At 38.0% G+C, this 16,430-nt stretch overlaps 1 protein-coding gene across 1 annotated transcript in view; it reads left to right on the top strand.

Moving 5' to 3' along the window:
• The window catches only part of gli2a (GLI family zinc finger 2a), a 210,261-nt gene that overhangs the window by 112,805 nt on the left and 81,026 nt on the right, over positions 1-16,430 (top strand). The window contains 1 exon segment of the mRNA XM_055152490.1: positions 1,973-2,078. Coding sequence (XP_055008465.1) covers positions 1,973-2,078 — 106 coding nt within the window.

Raw genomic sequence — 16,430 nt, 5'->3', positions numbered from 1 at the left:
CACATCTTGCAAATAACACAATAATTTGGTTGCAAATCTGCTAAACTATTACTTACATATCAACAAAAATTCCATTATTATTACTATTATTACATTAAAGACAGACTTGGAGTTGTGTTTTGTTTCGTTCACACATGTTTAACACACAAACCCTGCATATTTAGGTCGAGTTCTTCTCTTAAACACCTATTTATTTACCCAATCATTTGGATAATCTCAGCCCTGGAATCACCAAGCTCTACTGAATTAAAGATAGAAGGTAGCTGTTAACTTGAAAACTACCACTTCATGACATCACAAGGTGAAACAGAACGTACTGAGCTTTGGAGATGTAAACAGACTAACAATTAAGGGTTACTCAAACATGTGTGAATGAAACAAAACACAACTCCAGGTCTGTTTTTGATGAGACAACAACATTATAACATGCATTAAAGCTCACAAGAGTCAATTTTGTGTAATATAAGACCTGTAAATACCTACCTTGCAACTGAGATTACAACACTTTACCGTATTTAGAAAGTTTTGTTTTGTTTCGTGCATAATTTTACGAAAAGAACAGTTTGTTCCGCGGGGCTGCTTACTTTTAAATACAACAACTTGAAGACTATCTTTGCGTTCCCGTCTTGCAAATATCACAATAATTTGGTTTCTAGGGCTTTGACATTTGCTCCCTTTTACCATCAACAATTTAGAACGGCATTTCCCAGAATCCCCGTCACTGACATTGTAGTCATCAGTAGCCAACTCCACAACTCTCTCCTCTATGATCAGCCCTATTTACTCGCTTTTATCCCGGCTTGAATACACCCCGCTGAGATTATAAGACAGTGACTTTTAAATGTCTTTTCTAATAAGACTTCAGCCTCCAGACATCAGAGCCTTTACTGCAGGAAACCGTGCATTCAAGCGCTCTTTGTCCGACACATAAAACACATTTATTATAGTGTTAAACCTGCCCCGGTCTTATTACATACACAGTCATTAATAGGTATTTAGAACTTGGGGGCAAAATCCAGAGACAGTCTACAAGGGTCCAATTAATGGGGCATTACGGGAACTGTAAAATCCTGGCGTGGCGCGTCCTGCTGTGTGCTGTGTCATAAGAACTAGTCACGAAATCATGGCACGGGTTTAAAAAAGGTCCTTCAAGGGCCCATGTCAAGCTATTTTCAAAAACATACTTGCCGTTATGTTTTGTTTTGTTTCATTCATGCAAGTTTAACACACAAACCTGTCATGTGGTGAAACAGGAAGGGCTCCACTGTGTTTTTATCCTCCTTACACTTTGACTAGAATCATTTTGGATGATTTCAGCTCTGTAATTGCAAGGGATGTAACAATAACCGAAATATCGTGATATCGTATCGTCAAAGTTCTCACAATAATATCGTGGACCATCACAATATATCGAATTACAAGTCTCTTTGCTTGAATTAGGAGTTATGGTGCAGCACACACAGAGGAACTATATAGACCATGATCCTTTGCTCCATTTTTGTGTAGACTACATGAAGAAATAACATTTCTAAACACTTTTAAGTCTTAGTTCTTTGGTCTTTTCTAGGCATTTTAAGAGGAAAAAGTAGAATATTCACAATTTTGTTTGCCTCCACAAAATATCGCAATAAATATCGAACTGTGAGATGTATATTGTGAAAATATCGTAATGAGAGATTTGGATATTGTTACATCCCTAATCGTGAGTCTCCCCACCGTACTGTGAACTTTCCCATGATATTGCAATAAATATCGCACCGTGACGTTCATACCGTGACGATATCGTATCGTGAAACTTGGATATCGTTACACCCCTAGTAATTGCCAATCTCTACTGAACTAATGGTCAAAGGAGCTGTGAAACAAAACACAACTCCAAGTATGTTTTAACGAAATAACAGCATTGTAATATAGCAATGTAGCAAAAATACCTGTGATTTTGTTTTAAGTTTTTGTCTTCTGGTGTCTGCAGGTGGTCATCCGCTCTTCCCCACCTTCCACACGCCCATCCCCATCGACATGAGGCACCACGAGGGACGCTATCATTACGAACCGCATCCACTGCACGCCATGCATGGGTAAGTACAGAGGAATATATGACAGTAAATTCATCACAAAATGAAAAAAAAAAAACGTGAAAGATGACACCGTATGATAAAATTTGGGTACTCAGAATGTATATTTTTTTATAGAGATGGTATTTCTTTTCCTAGAGTGACAACAAAGTTTCACAATATGGCATGAAACGTTTAACTTAAACTTCATTTATTCAATCAAAGTATTTTTTATTGCAAAAGAATTGAAAGAACATGCAGTATTGCTAGGGCTGGGTATCATTAAGAAGTTGCCGATGCGATACAAACCTCGATACAATACGGTTTTGGATACAGTGCATTTTCGATTTCGACTTTCATTGTGATTCGATATAATATATTTCAGAACGATGCGATACACTTCAGTAAAAAACAAAGGCTAAATCTTGGCTGTGATACTAAAAGTCTTTATTAAACCACTGAGTTCATATGAAAAACACCCATTTTACTCAAAACAGTGAAAATGTCAAGCGTATCACATAAACAAGTAAACTTTCTCCAAATGAGCAACACATTTGTAGCCTGATTCATCAGCTGGTTTCACTTTGCGGAAACCGTCTGACCTCACGGCATTAGAATTCGTTCGCTCAACAGTAGGCGGGTACTTTTTTATTTAACCAATCGCTGCTATTTGGTCGTGACGTACGTAATGCACCGATAATGGGCTAACTGGTATATTAAGCTTTTCCCAAACTCGTAGGAAGAAGTGCGATAACGTCTTTCATGTTGATAAAATTCACCAAACATTCTCTTTGTTCCGACTTTAAATCCTCAATCTAGGGAATCGTTGACAACACGATTCCTGACCTGGTCGCTGGAGAGAAATTAAATTGTGCGGACTAACACAATTGTAGCACAACTGTAGCTCTTTTACAAATTAATTTAGTAAAACATACCAAAAAAACACTCTTGGCGATATATTGATAAAGCAGCTGCCCATGCTATTGATATTGTATCATCAAATTAAACAATACTATATTTATCGATATTTCAGTATTTTTGCACACTCCTACTGTGAGTGGGCTTGCCTTTCCACAGTACTGACCTGTAATTTGGCCTAGTGCCGTTATCCAGTTCTGTCTATTGATGTATATACAGTAAGTTTAATGTCAAAGGTAGTTATTAACTTGAAATCTACGGCTTCGTGACATCACAAGGTGGAACAGAGCATTTTGAGCTTTGGAGACGTAGACAGACTAATAACAGAGGATTAGTCAAACATGTGTGAATGAAACAAAACACAGCTCCGGGTCTGTTTTTGAGGAGGTGCCAGCGTTATACCGCGGCTTAAAGCTCACAAGAGTCAGTTTCACGTAATATAGGAGCTTTAATACGGTGGGGTTACAATGACGCCATAGCGATGAAAATATCAACAAAAAAAGCCTCAAACTTTCATGCATTACAATACTCTTTATCTCTTATTCCCTGCAGACTTCTGTTTTGTCTTTGCCAGTAGCAGAACCTCAGAAAGTTGCCCTGATCCAAGTTCAAACAGATGAAAGCCAGTCAGGAACCACAAAGCCACAGACAAGGAGACATGACGCATTAGCACTGATACCGCACTATGCTAACATTTCCTCAGTTATCGCCTATTACCGTTTCATGGAGCGGGGACTTGGAGAGACTTTCTGGCATTGGCAGCAACCAGAACTGAGGGACCGTGCCAAAGCATGTCGTCTCCGAGGAGGAAGTCTGCTGTGAAATTGTTTTAAAAAGATCTCTACGTCATTTAGTTAAGTCGCATCTGCAAAACATTACAGGAGCAGAAGATTTGATTCAGATTTCAAACTAAAAGATAAACTAAATAAACCCAGTTACTACTAAGACTAAACTATTACATGCATATCAGCTAATATTACATGGTTAGTTGTGTTGTCAAAGGTATCGAAAATCAGATACAAATCAATATCAGCTAGGATCAAAACTAGATACTCATTTGAGCAAGTATCAAAACGAAAAGAGTCACATTCACAGGACAAATACGAACCTATCTGAATAACTTTACAATGTATAAGACCATATAGACTAGTATACACCCATGGACCACTATGGAACCCACCTGGGCCACTAAGGACTTACCGTATTTTTCGGACTATAAGTTGCTACAGAGTATAAGTCATACCAGCCAAAAAATGCATAATGAAGAAGAAAAAACATATATAAGTTGCACTTTTTTTTTTTTTTTTTTTTTTTTTATAGAAAATTGGAGTCCAGGAACCAACATTTCATCTTAAAAGGGAAGTTACAGTAATAACAAGAGAACAGAAAACAACAGACTGTTAATGTTGCATATGAACAGTTCTTGAGATAACTATAGCATAAACAAAAGAACGGAACAAGTTTACCAAACTCTCCATCTCACTCCAAATCACTAAATCCATTCAATTCTTCATCCTCGGTGTCACTTCTGAGCAACTCCGCGACCTCCGGAGGTAAACAGAGCGCCGCTTCCTCTTCTGTGTAGCTGTCGTCAGACTCAGCATCAGTTCCAGTTAGAATTATTCCAGTGTTTCTGAATCCCGACAGGATGGTTTTGGTGTCACTGAAGTCCAGGCTTTGTTGATCCATATATTGAATTCCAGGAAAGTTACATGGTGTACTCTCCTGGTTGTTTCTCGCTAACTCCAGACTTTCTTTCTGCTGCTCAAGTTCCGTTTTCAGCTGCAGATTTCACTACTTGCAGCTTGTAATCTGCAAAATATTTGTATTCAGTCTTCTCAGTCATCTTCATAAGTTTGTTTAAATTTAACATTTTCAGTGGTACAGAATTATTGGTGTGATCGACTGATATGATACAGACAGGACAGAGGCTCTTTCGGCAGGAGACATGCGCAGTAGAGCCAAGTGACAGTGGTACAGGAGTAACAGGAGCAGCCGATACTAACACACAAGAATAGAGCCTCTTGTGACAAAATTTTAATATATAAATCGCACCTGAGTATAAGATGCAGAACCACTCAAACCATGATATAAGAACACATAGTAATATCAAAGAAAGTACTACAACTTAATGTTGAAAATCACATTCTGTTGTCTCTATTAGACCTTTTTTAAATTTGAATTATCATTGTGGGAATTTGATTCAGTATTAAGTATCAGGACTATGCCTTACTATTACTATTCCTATTAAAAATGGAGTGTTAAATTTTAGTATAGTGACAAGACTACTTGGCTACTACTTCTTTATTAATTACTACAGTTTTACATTGCAAGAAAGGTTACAATACTATGCCATTTTTAGAAAGGTTTCTCATGTAAAACTTTCATTTGCTCTTACAGAATTTTGTAAAAAGTGAAATTTATTCCCAAAATTCAAGCTAAATGTTCCTAGTTATTTGTTTGTAGAGTAGAATAAAGTTTTTGTTTCCCCTCCATTGAAAGGGATATCTAGGTTGCCAGTCTACTTTTCGTAACTTTTGTCCAAACCTGACCTACTTACTGTTTATTTTCTTAGGTTATCGCGGTTCGCCATTACCATACCAACATGGCCTCCCCTCCTCCTCCTCCTCCTCCTCCTCCCCTCTCCCTCCACCTCCTTCTTCTTTTGCTTATCTAAAATATTTGAATCCAGCCGCATCTAGAAGGGAAGCCGGGGAGTAAGATCAATAGAGGTTTTGCGCGGACTACGCTGTTACATTTAAATTCAGCACGATCAGGTGATACACAGCGCCGTCAGGGCTATTCATCACCCCCAAAAGCAGTAGAAGAAGAAGACGACGACGGGAAAAAAAAGTGTTGCCACGGCGCCCAGTTTGTTTTGATTAATGTGATGCAACTCTTGACAGTGCGCTACCGCTAATTCATCAAGACCTTGATCTAGCTGTCGTTCCCCCCGGCGCGCACCAAATTCACCTAATTACGGAGAAGGCGTTGAGTCCCATGGCTGGCCGGTCCCCCCGTTGTCAAACGCCGCACCTCGCTCTACATCAAGTTTTTTTTTTTTTTTTTTTTTTTTTTTGCGCATAGATCGTTACGAGCGCCGCCGGCCGCTCCGTCATACCTGTCAGAAGGAGCGTGGAGGTTTGATTTGTCTTCATTGAGCTCGCCGGACGGGAGGAGACGAGGATGGGGCACGGTGTCAGGAGCGAAGCTAGTTTACATGCGCAATGTACGGGAGACAGGCCTGTATGTATATATGTATATGTATATGTAAAGTGCAAATAAGAGAAGGGCGGAGATGTGGATTTGTAAGAAGTAGTGGTAGTTTTGTAGTTGTGTGAAGCGGAGACGAAAGAGAGTTCAGTTGGTCGTAGAAAAACTTTTGATGAATACTGGCGTGGGACAAATATACAGTACAGTTTGCATTATTCTACGACGATTTGTGGAGTTGCTTTTTTAAGGTTGTATACAGGAAGGCAAAGTGAAAAACTTGGAAAGAAGATCTGAAAACTTTTCTTGTGGGACCTGTGAAAGTGATGACGGTCATTTACACTGACCATAAGCGAAAATAAAACGGACATCTTTAAAAAAATGAAGATAAGAACTAAAAAAAACAAAAAAACAAAAAAAAACTTATGGAACAATCTGAGTAATGATTTAAAAAAAGAGTATAAGGGCCTGTTTACGCTTGCAGGTAAAAACGACTACATATTTTATCAGAAGTGCCTTTCGTTTAGACGGTGGCGGCGTTTTTGGGGCTTAAAAACGCAAAAATCTGAAACCACCCTCCAGAGTGGAAAAGTTGATTATGCTCCGCCGTAGCACTTCCGTCTACACTGCCCAAGACGCCAAAGTCTGGTCAAATCTGCTCACATCACGTACACGTTTATGTCACCACTTCACCGCCTGGCATGCAAACCCAATCGAATTCCACACACTTTTGCCTCACTGTACACATGCATATTTCCTCCCGAAAACTCTCGTCTAAACACGGAATAAAAAGTGAAGACGCGATGCCACTTTTGCGTCTTCTGTTCAGACCGTCATCATATAAACGTAGCCCAAAGTGTTATGTTTTGAAAGATATAGAGCTCTGGAATGAATGAATTATGCATTAAATTTAGTTTGTTTTAATCTATATTTTTTCTCTTATATAGACAGTAAGTCATAAGTGAAACTGTAAATGCAGTTTTCTGTTCATACACTGCCTTTTTTTCTTGGAATTCTGTCATTGTTTCAAAGGGTTTGGCATTATGAGTATTTTTTACTTCAGCATAAACCCTTTTAGTCATGATCCATGGGGTTGTAGACTATGTTTTGTTTTGTAGTGCTGCAAAATGACCGAATAAAACTAATACGACTACTATTTAAAAGTGCACTAAGTAAGGCTGTGCAATTAATCGAATTTTTATCACAATTTCGATCTCCAAACTCACATAATCAAGTTGAAATGATTTAGATTTAGCTTAACAAAGTTTATTTTGGGATATTTTTAATATAGAGAGATTGTAAAACAGTTGGATATATAATTTATTTTGGATACATTTATGTTTTTCTATGCCTTATTTCTTGTTCAAAGTATATTTTATTCATTTTGTATTTTATACATTGTAAAACTGTACATATTTGTAGCGTAGATTTATCTTCAATTTGAAAGTTTTGCGTAAATTATCAATAACAAAGTGTTTTATTTTTGAGAGAAATGCTGACTTAATGCATCGTCTAACTAAAAAATAATCGTGATTTCAATATTGACCAGAATAATCGTGATAATGATTTTTTCCATAATCGAGCAGCCCACGCACTAACTAACTTTTCTGGTGAAGTGTCCAAATCCTTTTATTCTCTCTGGAGATATTGGAATGTTCCACAGAAAACACACAAAATTCCTTATTTATAAATCGATTTATCTTTTATCACTTTACGTACTTCACTTAAAACACGAAATATTCTCTTTCACGCGGTTGCCAACTAATGCATCCAACCTAAATTAGCATCTTAACCCCGCCTACTTTTCCCAGAATCCTTCGCAATAACACGAGGGATGAGAAAAAATGTCCCCTCCTAATTCCCCTGGATCCAGCAAACAGTTTATCTTTTGTGGAAGAACAGTCAGTGACCTAACCGCTGCAAAACCAAACTTGTCAAAACCACAGCACCACCACGGCTAAGATAGGATAAAAGTTTCTGATGAGGTCTTAAGCCTTTACAGTACGTTTACCGTGAAAAACTCTGCTGGATTCTCCGAGCTTCCTGATTGGTCGCTCCTGATAGACGCGTTGTTATCTTGCGTGTGGATGCTCCCTTGAGTTCCAGCCAGGAATGTGGGGCTCCGAGACAAGAGACCCATCAATCAAAGCCGGTCGCCATGTTGCAAATCAATAGCAACAATTTTCACGCTTTACCGCGCAATTTGAAAGAAACTTCTTGCACTACCGAAAGACTCAATGTGATGTGACAGCAGCTAGCCCAAATAATAGTTAACATCAGAGTACATTATCCCGTTTTCGGACACGGAGGGGCCACGGTAGGTTCTCGAGTTGTGTTTCTTAGCGTCTCCGGGCCCCAAAAACAACTGTGCTAGGATCGGAGGTGTAGCGTTCCCATGCGGGGTAGAGAGGTGATTTATCATGATCGCCATAGAAGCTGGGAAGTAAAGAAAGCAGCGTGTCATATCATAATTCACTGCTACCACCGCGGGCCACGGGGAAAAGGCCAGAGAGGCAAATAGTGACTCGTGTTGGTCAGTGTGGAGGGCAAAAAGGTAAAAGAAGAAGACACAGAAGAGAAGAGGTTTGGTCCATTTTGAGTTTGACAGAGAGGAGTTTAGAAGTGCAGAGATATTGCAGAGAAGTAGTGAATTAAAATGCAAAAAGTGTGGCTAGATGTTATAGAAGAAATATAATCTATGGACAGGGTTCCCACGCTCATGGAAATCCCGGAAAAGTCATGGATTTTTGTAAATTCATTGAAAGTTTTAGAAAAGTCATGGAATTTTAGTGTTTCTTTTACGCCACTACAGTGTTTTGCGTATGTGCCTTTTGTTTTTTTGAGACGACACTAAATGCACTGACAGTATTTTGAATGTTAAAAAACTATAAAACCAAACCATAAGGTGAGTGGAAAGGGTTAACATTTCATATTTAGTCCTAAAAGTCTGATCAGTTCTACACATGTAGGTGCCGTAAAGTCATGGAAAATTCACTTTAGGTCATGAAAATGTCATGAAAAAGTTTTGAAAGTGAAAAAAGCAGTACGTGTATGGAACCCTGTATGGAACAGTTTCCATTTATTTTATGTTTTTTAACCTTTCAAAGGACGCATCTTCATAAAACGTTGGAGAAAATGTTCAGAATATAAACAAAAAGAGTCATGATCCCTTCTTTCATATCTCTATTGTAACTGAGCAGTGCCCCAATTTTTGTATTTACTATTTAAAACTTGAAAACCTGATTAAATAAAAAAAAGTATTTAAAAAATTACAAAAATTTGGTAATTTTTGTAATTTTTAAAAATTTATTCTATAAATAAATACAGTGAAGTCATATTTACTAGACTGCTGATGGAAACTAGCTTTTTAGTTATAATCTGGTGCAGAATTATGATTTTAATGTCTCTAAACATTAAAATATAGGAAAACTAAACAAAACTGAAACTTTTCTTTTAAACAGATCGAGTCTAGTCGAGTCTAAAAAAAGAAAAAAAAAAACTAAACAAATTATACATTATTTGTCAGCTGTTGTTTATGTTAGATTATAGCCAAAGTAACAACATATCTCTGAAGTGTCCCTCCTCTAGAACAAATAAGAGCCAGGTTTGTGGAGATGCAAGCTCAGTCATAGTACAGACATGTGTTTTAAGTGCGATAAAACAACCACAAAAGAAAAAGAAAAACATTATTTTATTTAATCTATTTTTAAGCTAAAAGTTACATACTGTGATTTAAATAAATTGTAAGAAACAAACACATTCATCCACGTACGTTCTTTCTGTTGACGTGTGTAAATGGAAGTTGACTTTGAGAAACCTTTGTGACAAAAACATGAACTTACAGCTGTCTATCAAAAAAAAAATCCTTTATGCAATTTCACTAAAAACACTTTGAAGTCTTTCCAGCACTGCTCCACCTCTTTAAGAAACCGACGGTGGTTACGCTCTATCTCAACCACAATCACCCGCTCCAACCATTTTGCAACACTTAAAGGTCCCATATTACCCACAATTAACTTTTGTGAGCTTTAAGCCGTGTTATAATGTTTTTACCTCATGAAAAACATACCTGGAGTTGCGTTTTGTTTCATTCACACATTTTTGAGTTGTTAGTTTGTCTACTGAAGAGGTAATTTTCAAAGTTAACAGCTACGTTTTACCTTTTATTCAGTGGAGATTGGCAATTCCACGGGTGAAATCAACCAAATGATTCTAGTGAAGGTGTATGGAGTTTAAAAACACAGTGGAGAACTTCTTGTATTACCACATGATGTCACAAAGTGGATTAAAGAGAAGAACTCAGCCTAAATATACAGGATTTGCATGGTAAACATGTGTGAATGAAACAAAACACAACTCTAGGTTTATGTTTGTGATGAGGAAACATTATAACACGGATCAGAAAACAGTAGGGATGTAACAATAACCGAAATATCGTGTTATCGTATCGTCAAAAGTTCTCACAATAATATCGTGGGCCATCACAATATATCGAATTACAAGTCTCTTTGCTTAAAATAAGAGTTATGGTGCAGCAATAGTGAGAGAACTACATAGACCATGATCCTTTGCTCCATTTCAGTGTAGACTACAAGAAGAATTAACAGTTCTAAGCACTTTTAAGTCTTTATTCTTTCAGTTAAGTTTTGTCAAGGCATTTTAAGAGGAAAAAATTGCATATTCGGTTTTGTTAGCCTCCACAAAATATCAAAAAAAATATCCGTGAGATGTATATCGTGAAAACATCGTACCGAGAGATTTGGATATTGTTACATCCATAATCGTGAACCTCCCCGCCATATCATGAGCTTTCCCACGATATCTCAATAAATATCATACTGTGACAATATCGTATCGTGAGACTTGGATATCGTTACGCCCCAGCAACAGCTTATAAACACAGGGAACTACATATCCCATGATTCATATCAGCGCAAACAACATGAAGAAATATGTTTTTTACTTGAATTCTTGGGATTATGATGGCAATAATTCACATTAAATCTTGTCAAGGTATTTTAAAAGCAAAAAAGTGTCTCATCTACAATTATATTAGGCTCTTAAAAAAAAAAAATCGCGTATATAATATCGTACCGTGAGATGCATATCGTGATAATATCGCATCGAGAGATTTGAGAAAATAGTTTAATGTGGACCCTTTAAGAAACCTTCCACATCACGTCCATCAACAAAACTTATTCATTTCTCCGTCTCCGTCAGACCAACGTGTCGGCGCAGAAGACGCAATAAATCACCAACTCCGAGTGTATCCGAGGTTGTGATAATTCGCCGAAGTTTACGGGGCCGGTCTGTCACGAGGAGAGCAAATAACAGTGCAGCGTGGCAGGTACCATTATTGAGGCCGTGTCGACCCACCCTCCTCCTGACAAGATGTTACATGAAGACTGGGTGTTGTGGAGCGAAAGGGGGCGGGGCCGGGGAGAGGGCCGGCCGGAGCTGTCTCTTCATCACCGTTTAAACGCTCTTCTACCGTCACGTCGGGGGGCACTTTGGGAGGCTGACGAAGTACTTAGCTGAAAATGGAGCTGTAGAAAGAGTGACCTCAAAGAAGAAAAGGTCAAATGTACAAAAAGAATGAAGAAAAAGGGAAAGAATAAAAGCTGGTGATTGAAGTTGAAGAAATGCATCGTGACATTTTGTTTACCGTGGCAATACATATATAAATAAATATTGGTAAAATGGATTGATTGATAACAAATGACAAAAAAGTTTGCGTTCAAAAATTCTAAATTGTGAGTAGTGCACACTGGCCAAAAATAAAGTAAACAAAGTAAAATATGTGATGTAAATATATATTCAGTATTGTTAACCAATACAAGCTTCCTGATTCACTATATATTACTTGGAATACAACTTTTGATTAAGGCAAAAGTAATTATCCCAATAGTCAAAATAATCATACGGCATTTTTTTTAGGACTGGGTATCATTAAGAAGTTGCCGATACGATACATATCTCGATACATAGGCCGCGATATGATACATATCTCGATACATAGGCCGCGGTATGATACATATCGATACATAGGCCGCGATACATATCTCGATACATAGGCCGCGGTACGATACATATCTCGATACATAGGCCGCGGTACGATACATAGGCCGCGGTACGATACATATCTCGATACATAGGCCGCGGTATGATACATATCTTGATACATAGGCCGCGGTAAGATACATATCTCGATACATAGGCCGCGATACGATACATATCTCGATACATAGGCCGCGGTACGATACATATCTCGATACATAGGCCGCGATACGATACATATCTCGATACATAGGCCGCGGTACGATACATATCTCGATACATAGGCCGCGGTACGATACATATCTCGATACATAGGCCGCGGTACGATACATATCTCGATACATAGGCCGCGGTATGATACATATCTCGATACATAGGCCGCGGTACGATACATATCTCGATACATAGGCCGCGGTACGATACATATCTCGATATATAGGCCGCGATACATAGGCCGCGGTATGATACATATCTCGATACATAGGCCGCGGTACGATACATATCTCGATACATAGGGCGCGGTATGATACATATCTCGATACATAGGCCGCGATACAATACATATCTCGATACATAGGCCGCAATACGATACATATCTCGATACATAGGCCGCGTATGATACATATCTCGATACATAGGCCACGATACGATACATATCTTGATACATAGGCCACGATACGATACATATCTCGATACATAGGCCACAATACGATACATATCTCGATAAATTGGCCGCGATACAATACATATCTCAATACATAGGCCACTATACAATACATATCTTGATACATTGGCCGCGATAGGATACATATCTTGATACAGTGCATTTTCGATTCAATACGATATATTTCAAATTGATTTGATATGGTTCAATAAAAAATGGCTGAATCATGGCTGATACTAAAAGTCTTTGTTAAACCACTTCTTGTGCAAAGTTCATATGAAACACAAACATTCTAATCATCAAAACAGTAAAAATGTCAAAAGTGTCACATAAAAAAGTTTCCTTCCGGTAAACAAGCAACAAAACTGTAGCTCTGTAACAAAATAATTTATTAAAATATACCAAAAACTACTCTTGGTGATATATCGACCCAACAGCTCACGATATCAATTCTGTATCATCACATTAAATGATACGATATATATAGATATTTTGATATTTTTGCACACCTCTATTTATTTATTTTTTTAAATGTAAGTTATGTTATTATGTACAAATGACTGATAATAGTGTAGTAGACTTGAAATAACTTTATCAATCCTAGAGAAAACATAGTAGCTCATAAAATAAGATAAAGAAAAATAAATAAACTAAAAAAGTGTCCTTACAGGTTTAAAGTAGTTTAAAGTTTAAGTTTGACCTAGTTTGTTTGACCCAGTAAAGCACTCACGCCCAACATGTATTCACAAAGCCTCCAAAAATTACATATTTGGAATATAATTAGCAAACCTTATCATTATATAGTATTTGTCATATCAGAGTCTAGACTATAATGTAGAAGAACGATCTTAATCTTTGACTTAACTCTTTTTGGGCCAGATATGAAGTAGAAAGACAACAGAACACACAGCAGCATACTCACATTCTCTTTAATGCCACTACAAACATCTCAAAAACGGATGATTTTAAGAGTTTAAAGGGCCCATGTTAAGCTGTTTAATAGGGATGTAACGATATCCAAATCTCGATATGCATCTCACAGTACGATATTTATTGCGATATTTTGTAGAGACTTATATACCTGTAGATGAGACACTTTTTTTGCTTTTAAAATACCTTGACAAGATTTTAGTGTGAATTATTTCTGTCACAATCCAAAGAATTCAAGTAAAAGTAAAAGTCTCTTCATGTTGTTTGCACTGAAATGAATCATGGGATATGTAGTTCCCGATGTTTAAAAGCTGTTGCTGCTGTAAAACCATGTATTTAAGCAAAGGAACTTGTGATTCGATGTATCGTGACAGCCTACGATATTATTGCGAGACTTTTGATGATACGATATCACGATATTTCAGTTATAATGTTGTTTCCTCATCAAAAAGTTTTTCATTCACACATGTTTAATACAGAAAAGCTGCATATTTAGGCTCTGTTCTACTTCTCTTAACCAGGTTGGTGCTACCTAGTGCCTCCTCTCAATTTAATTTCTCTCCAGCGACTAGGTCAGGAATCAAAATACACTAGACGGTTCGCAAAAACTCCAGAAGTGCAAGTTCGAGCACCAGCCTTTCCTGAGATCGAGGATTTAAAGCCAGAACAAAGGGAATATTTGGTGAATTTCATCAAGGGGAAAGACGTTATTGTCCTTCTTCCTACGGGATTTGGGAACAGCTTAATATACCAGTTAGACCCGATACGTCAAGACCAAATAGCAGCGACTGGTTAAATAAAAAAAGTACCCGCCTACCGTCTAGCGAACGAATTCTAAGGCTGCGAGGTCAGATGGTTTGTACGAAGTGAAACAAAGTAAAACCGGCAGATGAATCAAGCTATACCTTTCTACCCTGCGTTTTCAAACTCCACACAACTTCACTGGAATAATTTGGATGATTTTAACTCTAGAATTACCTATTTCTACTAAACACAAAGTAAAAGCTGGCTGCTAACTTGAAAACTATTGCTTCATGACATCCCAAGGTGGACAGACTAATAATAAAGGATTACTTAAACACGTGTGAATGAAGCAAAACACAACTCTAGGTCTGTTTTTGAGGAGGTAACAGCATTATAACAAGACTTAAAGATCACAAGAGTCAACTTTGCGTAATATAGAACCTTTAAACCAACTTCCTCGCCCCCTGAGTCTCGTGGCGCCGGACTGAACTTGTACGCAGCACGCCCCGGCCTCATCTCTCCGTCTCTTTCTTTTAAATCGCTGCTAATCAGACCTCAATCTCCCCCCCCCCCCCCTCCCTCCTCCCCGTAGTCCCCCAGCCAGCCTAATGTACATGTTCAGAGGTATGCACTTAGTCACGGCGTTACTCACGAGCAAGACGAGCCCTGCCACGTCCCTCATCACTTTTTCTCACACAGTGTAACAATGGGAGAAACAGCATGTAATCACATAGGGATCGACATACAGCCAAACAGCAATTACACAGATGGAGGAGTGAGGAGCAGAGCCTGTGGTTATGGATTTCAATCGCAATATTTAAACGTGTGGTGGTGATTTTTTACTTTGGGGTGCATAGTAATAGAAATATAATAAATAATATAGTAAGATAAGTTGTGAAAGTTGAAAGTAGCAAGGTGTTTTGACAGTGCAGTGGTCCTCAAAAGGCCTATTGTGCTGTTTTCTGATCTATATTATCATGTTTCTTCATCACAAACATATCTGGAGTTGTGTTTTGTTTTGTTTACACATGTTTAACGCGCAAATCCTCGAAATTTAGGCATAGTTCTTCTCTCAAAATGAACTGTTATGTGGGAATCCAAGAAATGCACCACTGTTTTTAAACTCCATGCTCCTTTGGAAGAATCATTTGGATAATTCAGCCCTGGAATTGCCAAATCTCTGCTGAACTACAAGTAAAAGAAGCTGTTAACTTGAGAACTACCACTTCATGACATCACAAGGTGGAACATTTTGAGCTCTGGACATGTAAACAGACTAATAACAAGGGCCTGTTTAAACAAGAACGCTTGCAGGTAAAAATGACAAAATGCTTTATCAGAAGTGCCTTTCGTTTAGACGGTGACTGCGTTTTTAGGGCTTAAAAACGCAAAAATCTGAAACCACCCTCCAGAGTGGAAAAGTTGAATACGCTCCGCCGTAGCGTTTCCGTCTACACTGCCCAAGACGCAAAACTCTGGTCAGATCTGCTCATGTCACGTATGCATTTACATCACATACATCACCACTGAGCCGCCTGGCATGCATACCCAATCGAATTCCACACACTTTTGTGTCACCGTATGCACGCAGATTATCTCCTGAAAATACTTGTCTAAACGTGGAATAAAAAGTGAAGACGCAACGCCACTTTTGCGTCTTCTGTTCTGACCGTTATTATATCAGTGTAGCCTAAAGTGTTACTCAGACATGTGTGAATGAAACAAAACACAACACAAGGTCTGTTTTTGAATACACACAATAACATAATTTTGTGTAATATAGGACCTTTATATTGGATGAAAAATTTTAATTACCCAAAGTCATACACTTTTGCGTAAAAGATATGTGATGA

This window comes from Boleophthalmus pectinirostris, unplaced genomic scaffold (assembly GCF_026225935.1).
Source record: "Boleophthalmus pectinirostris isolate CB_2022bp ecotype Guang Dong unplaced genomic scaffold, ASM2622593v1 HiC_scaffold_1, whole genome shotgun sequence".
NCBI lineage: Eukaryota > Metazoa > Chordata > Actinopteri > Gobiiformes > Gobiidae > Boleophthalmus > Boleophthalmus pectinirostris.
This window is presented reverse-complemented; position numbering and strand designations above follow the sequence as displayed.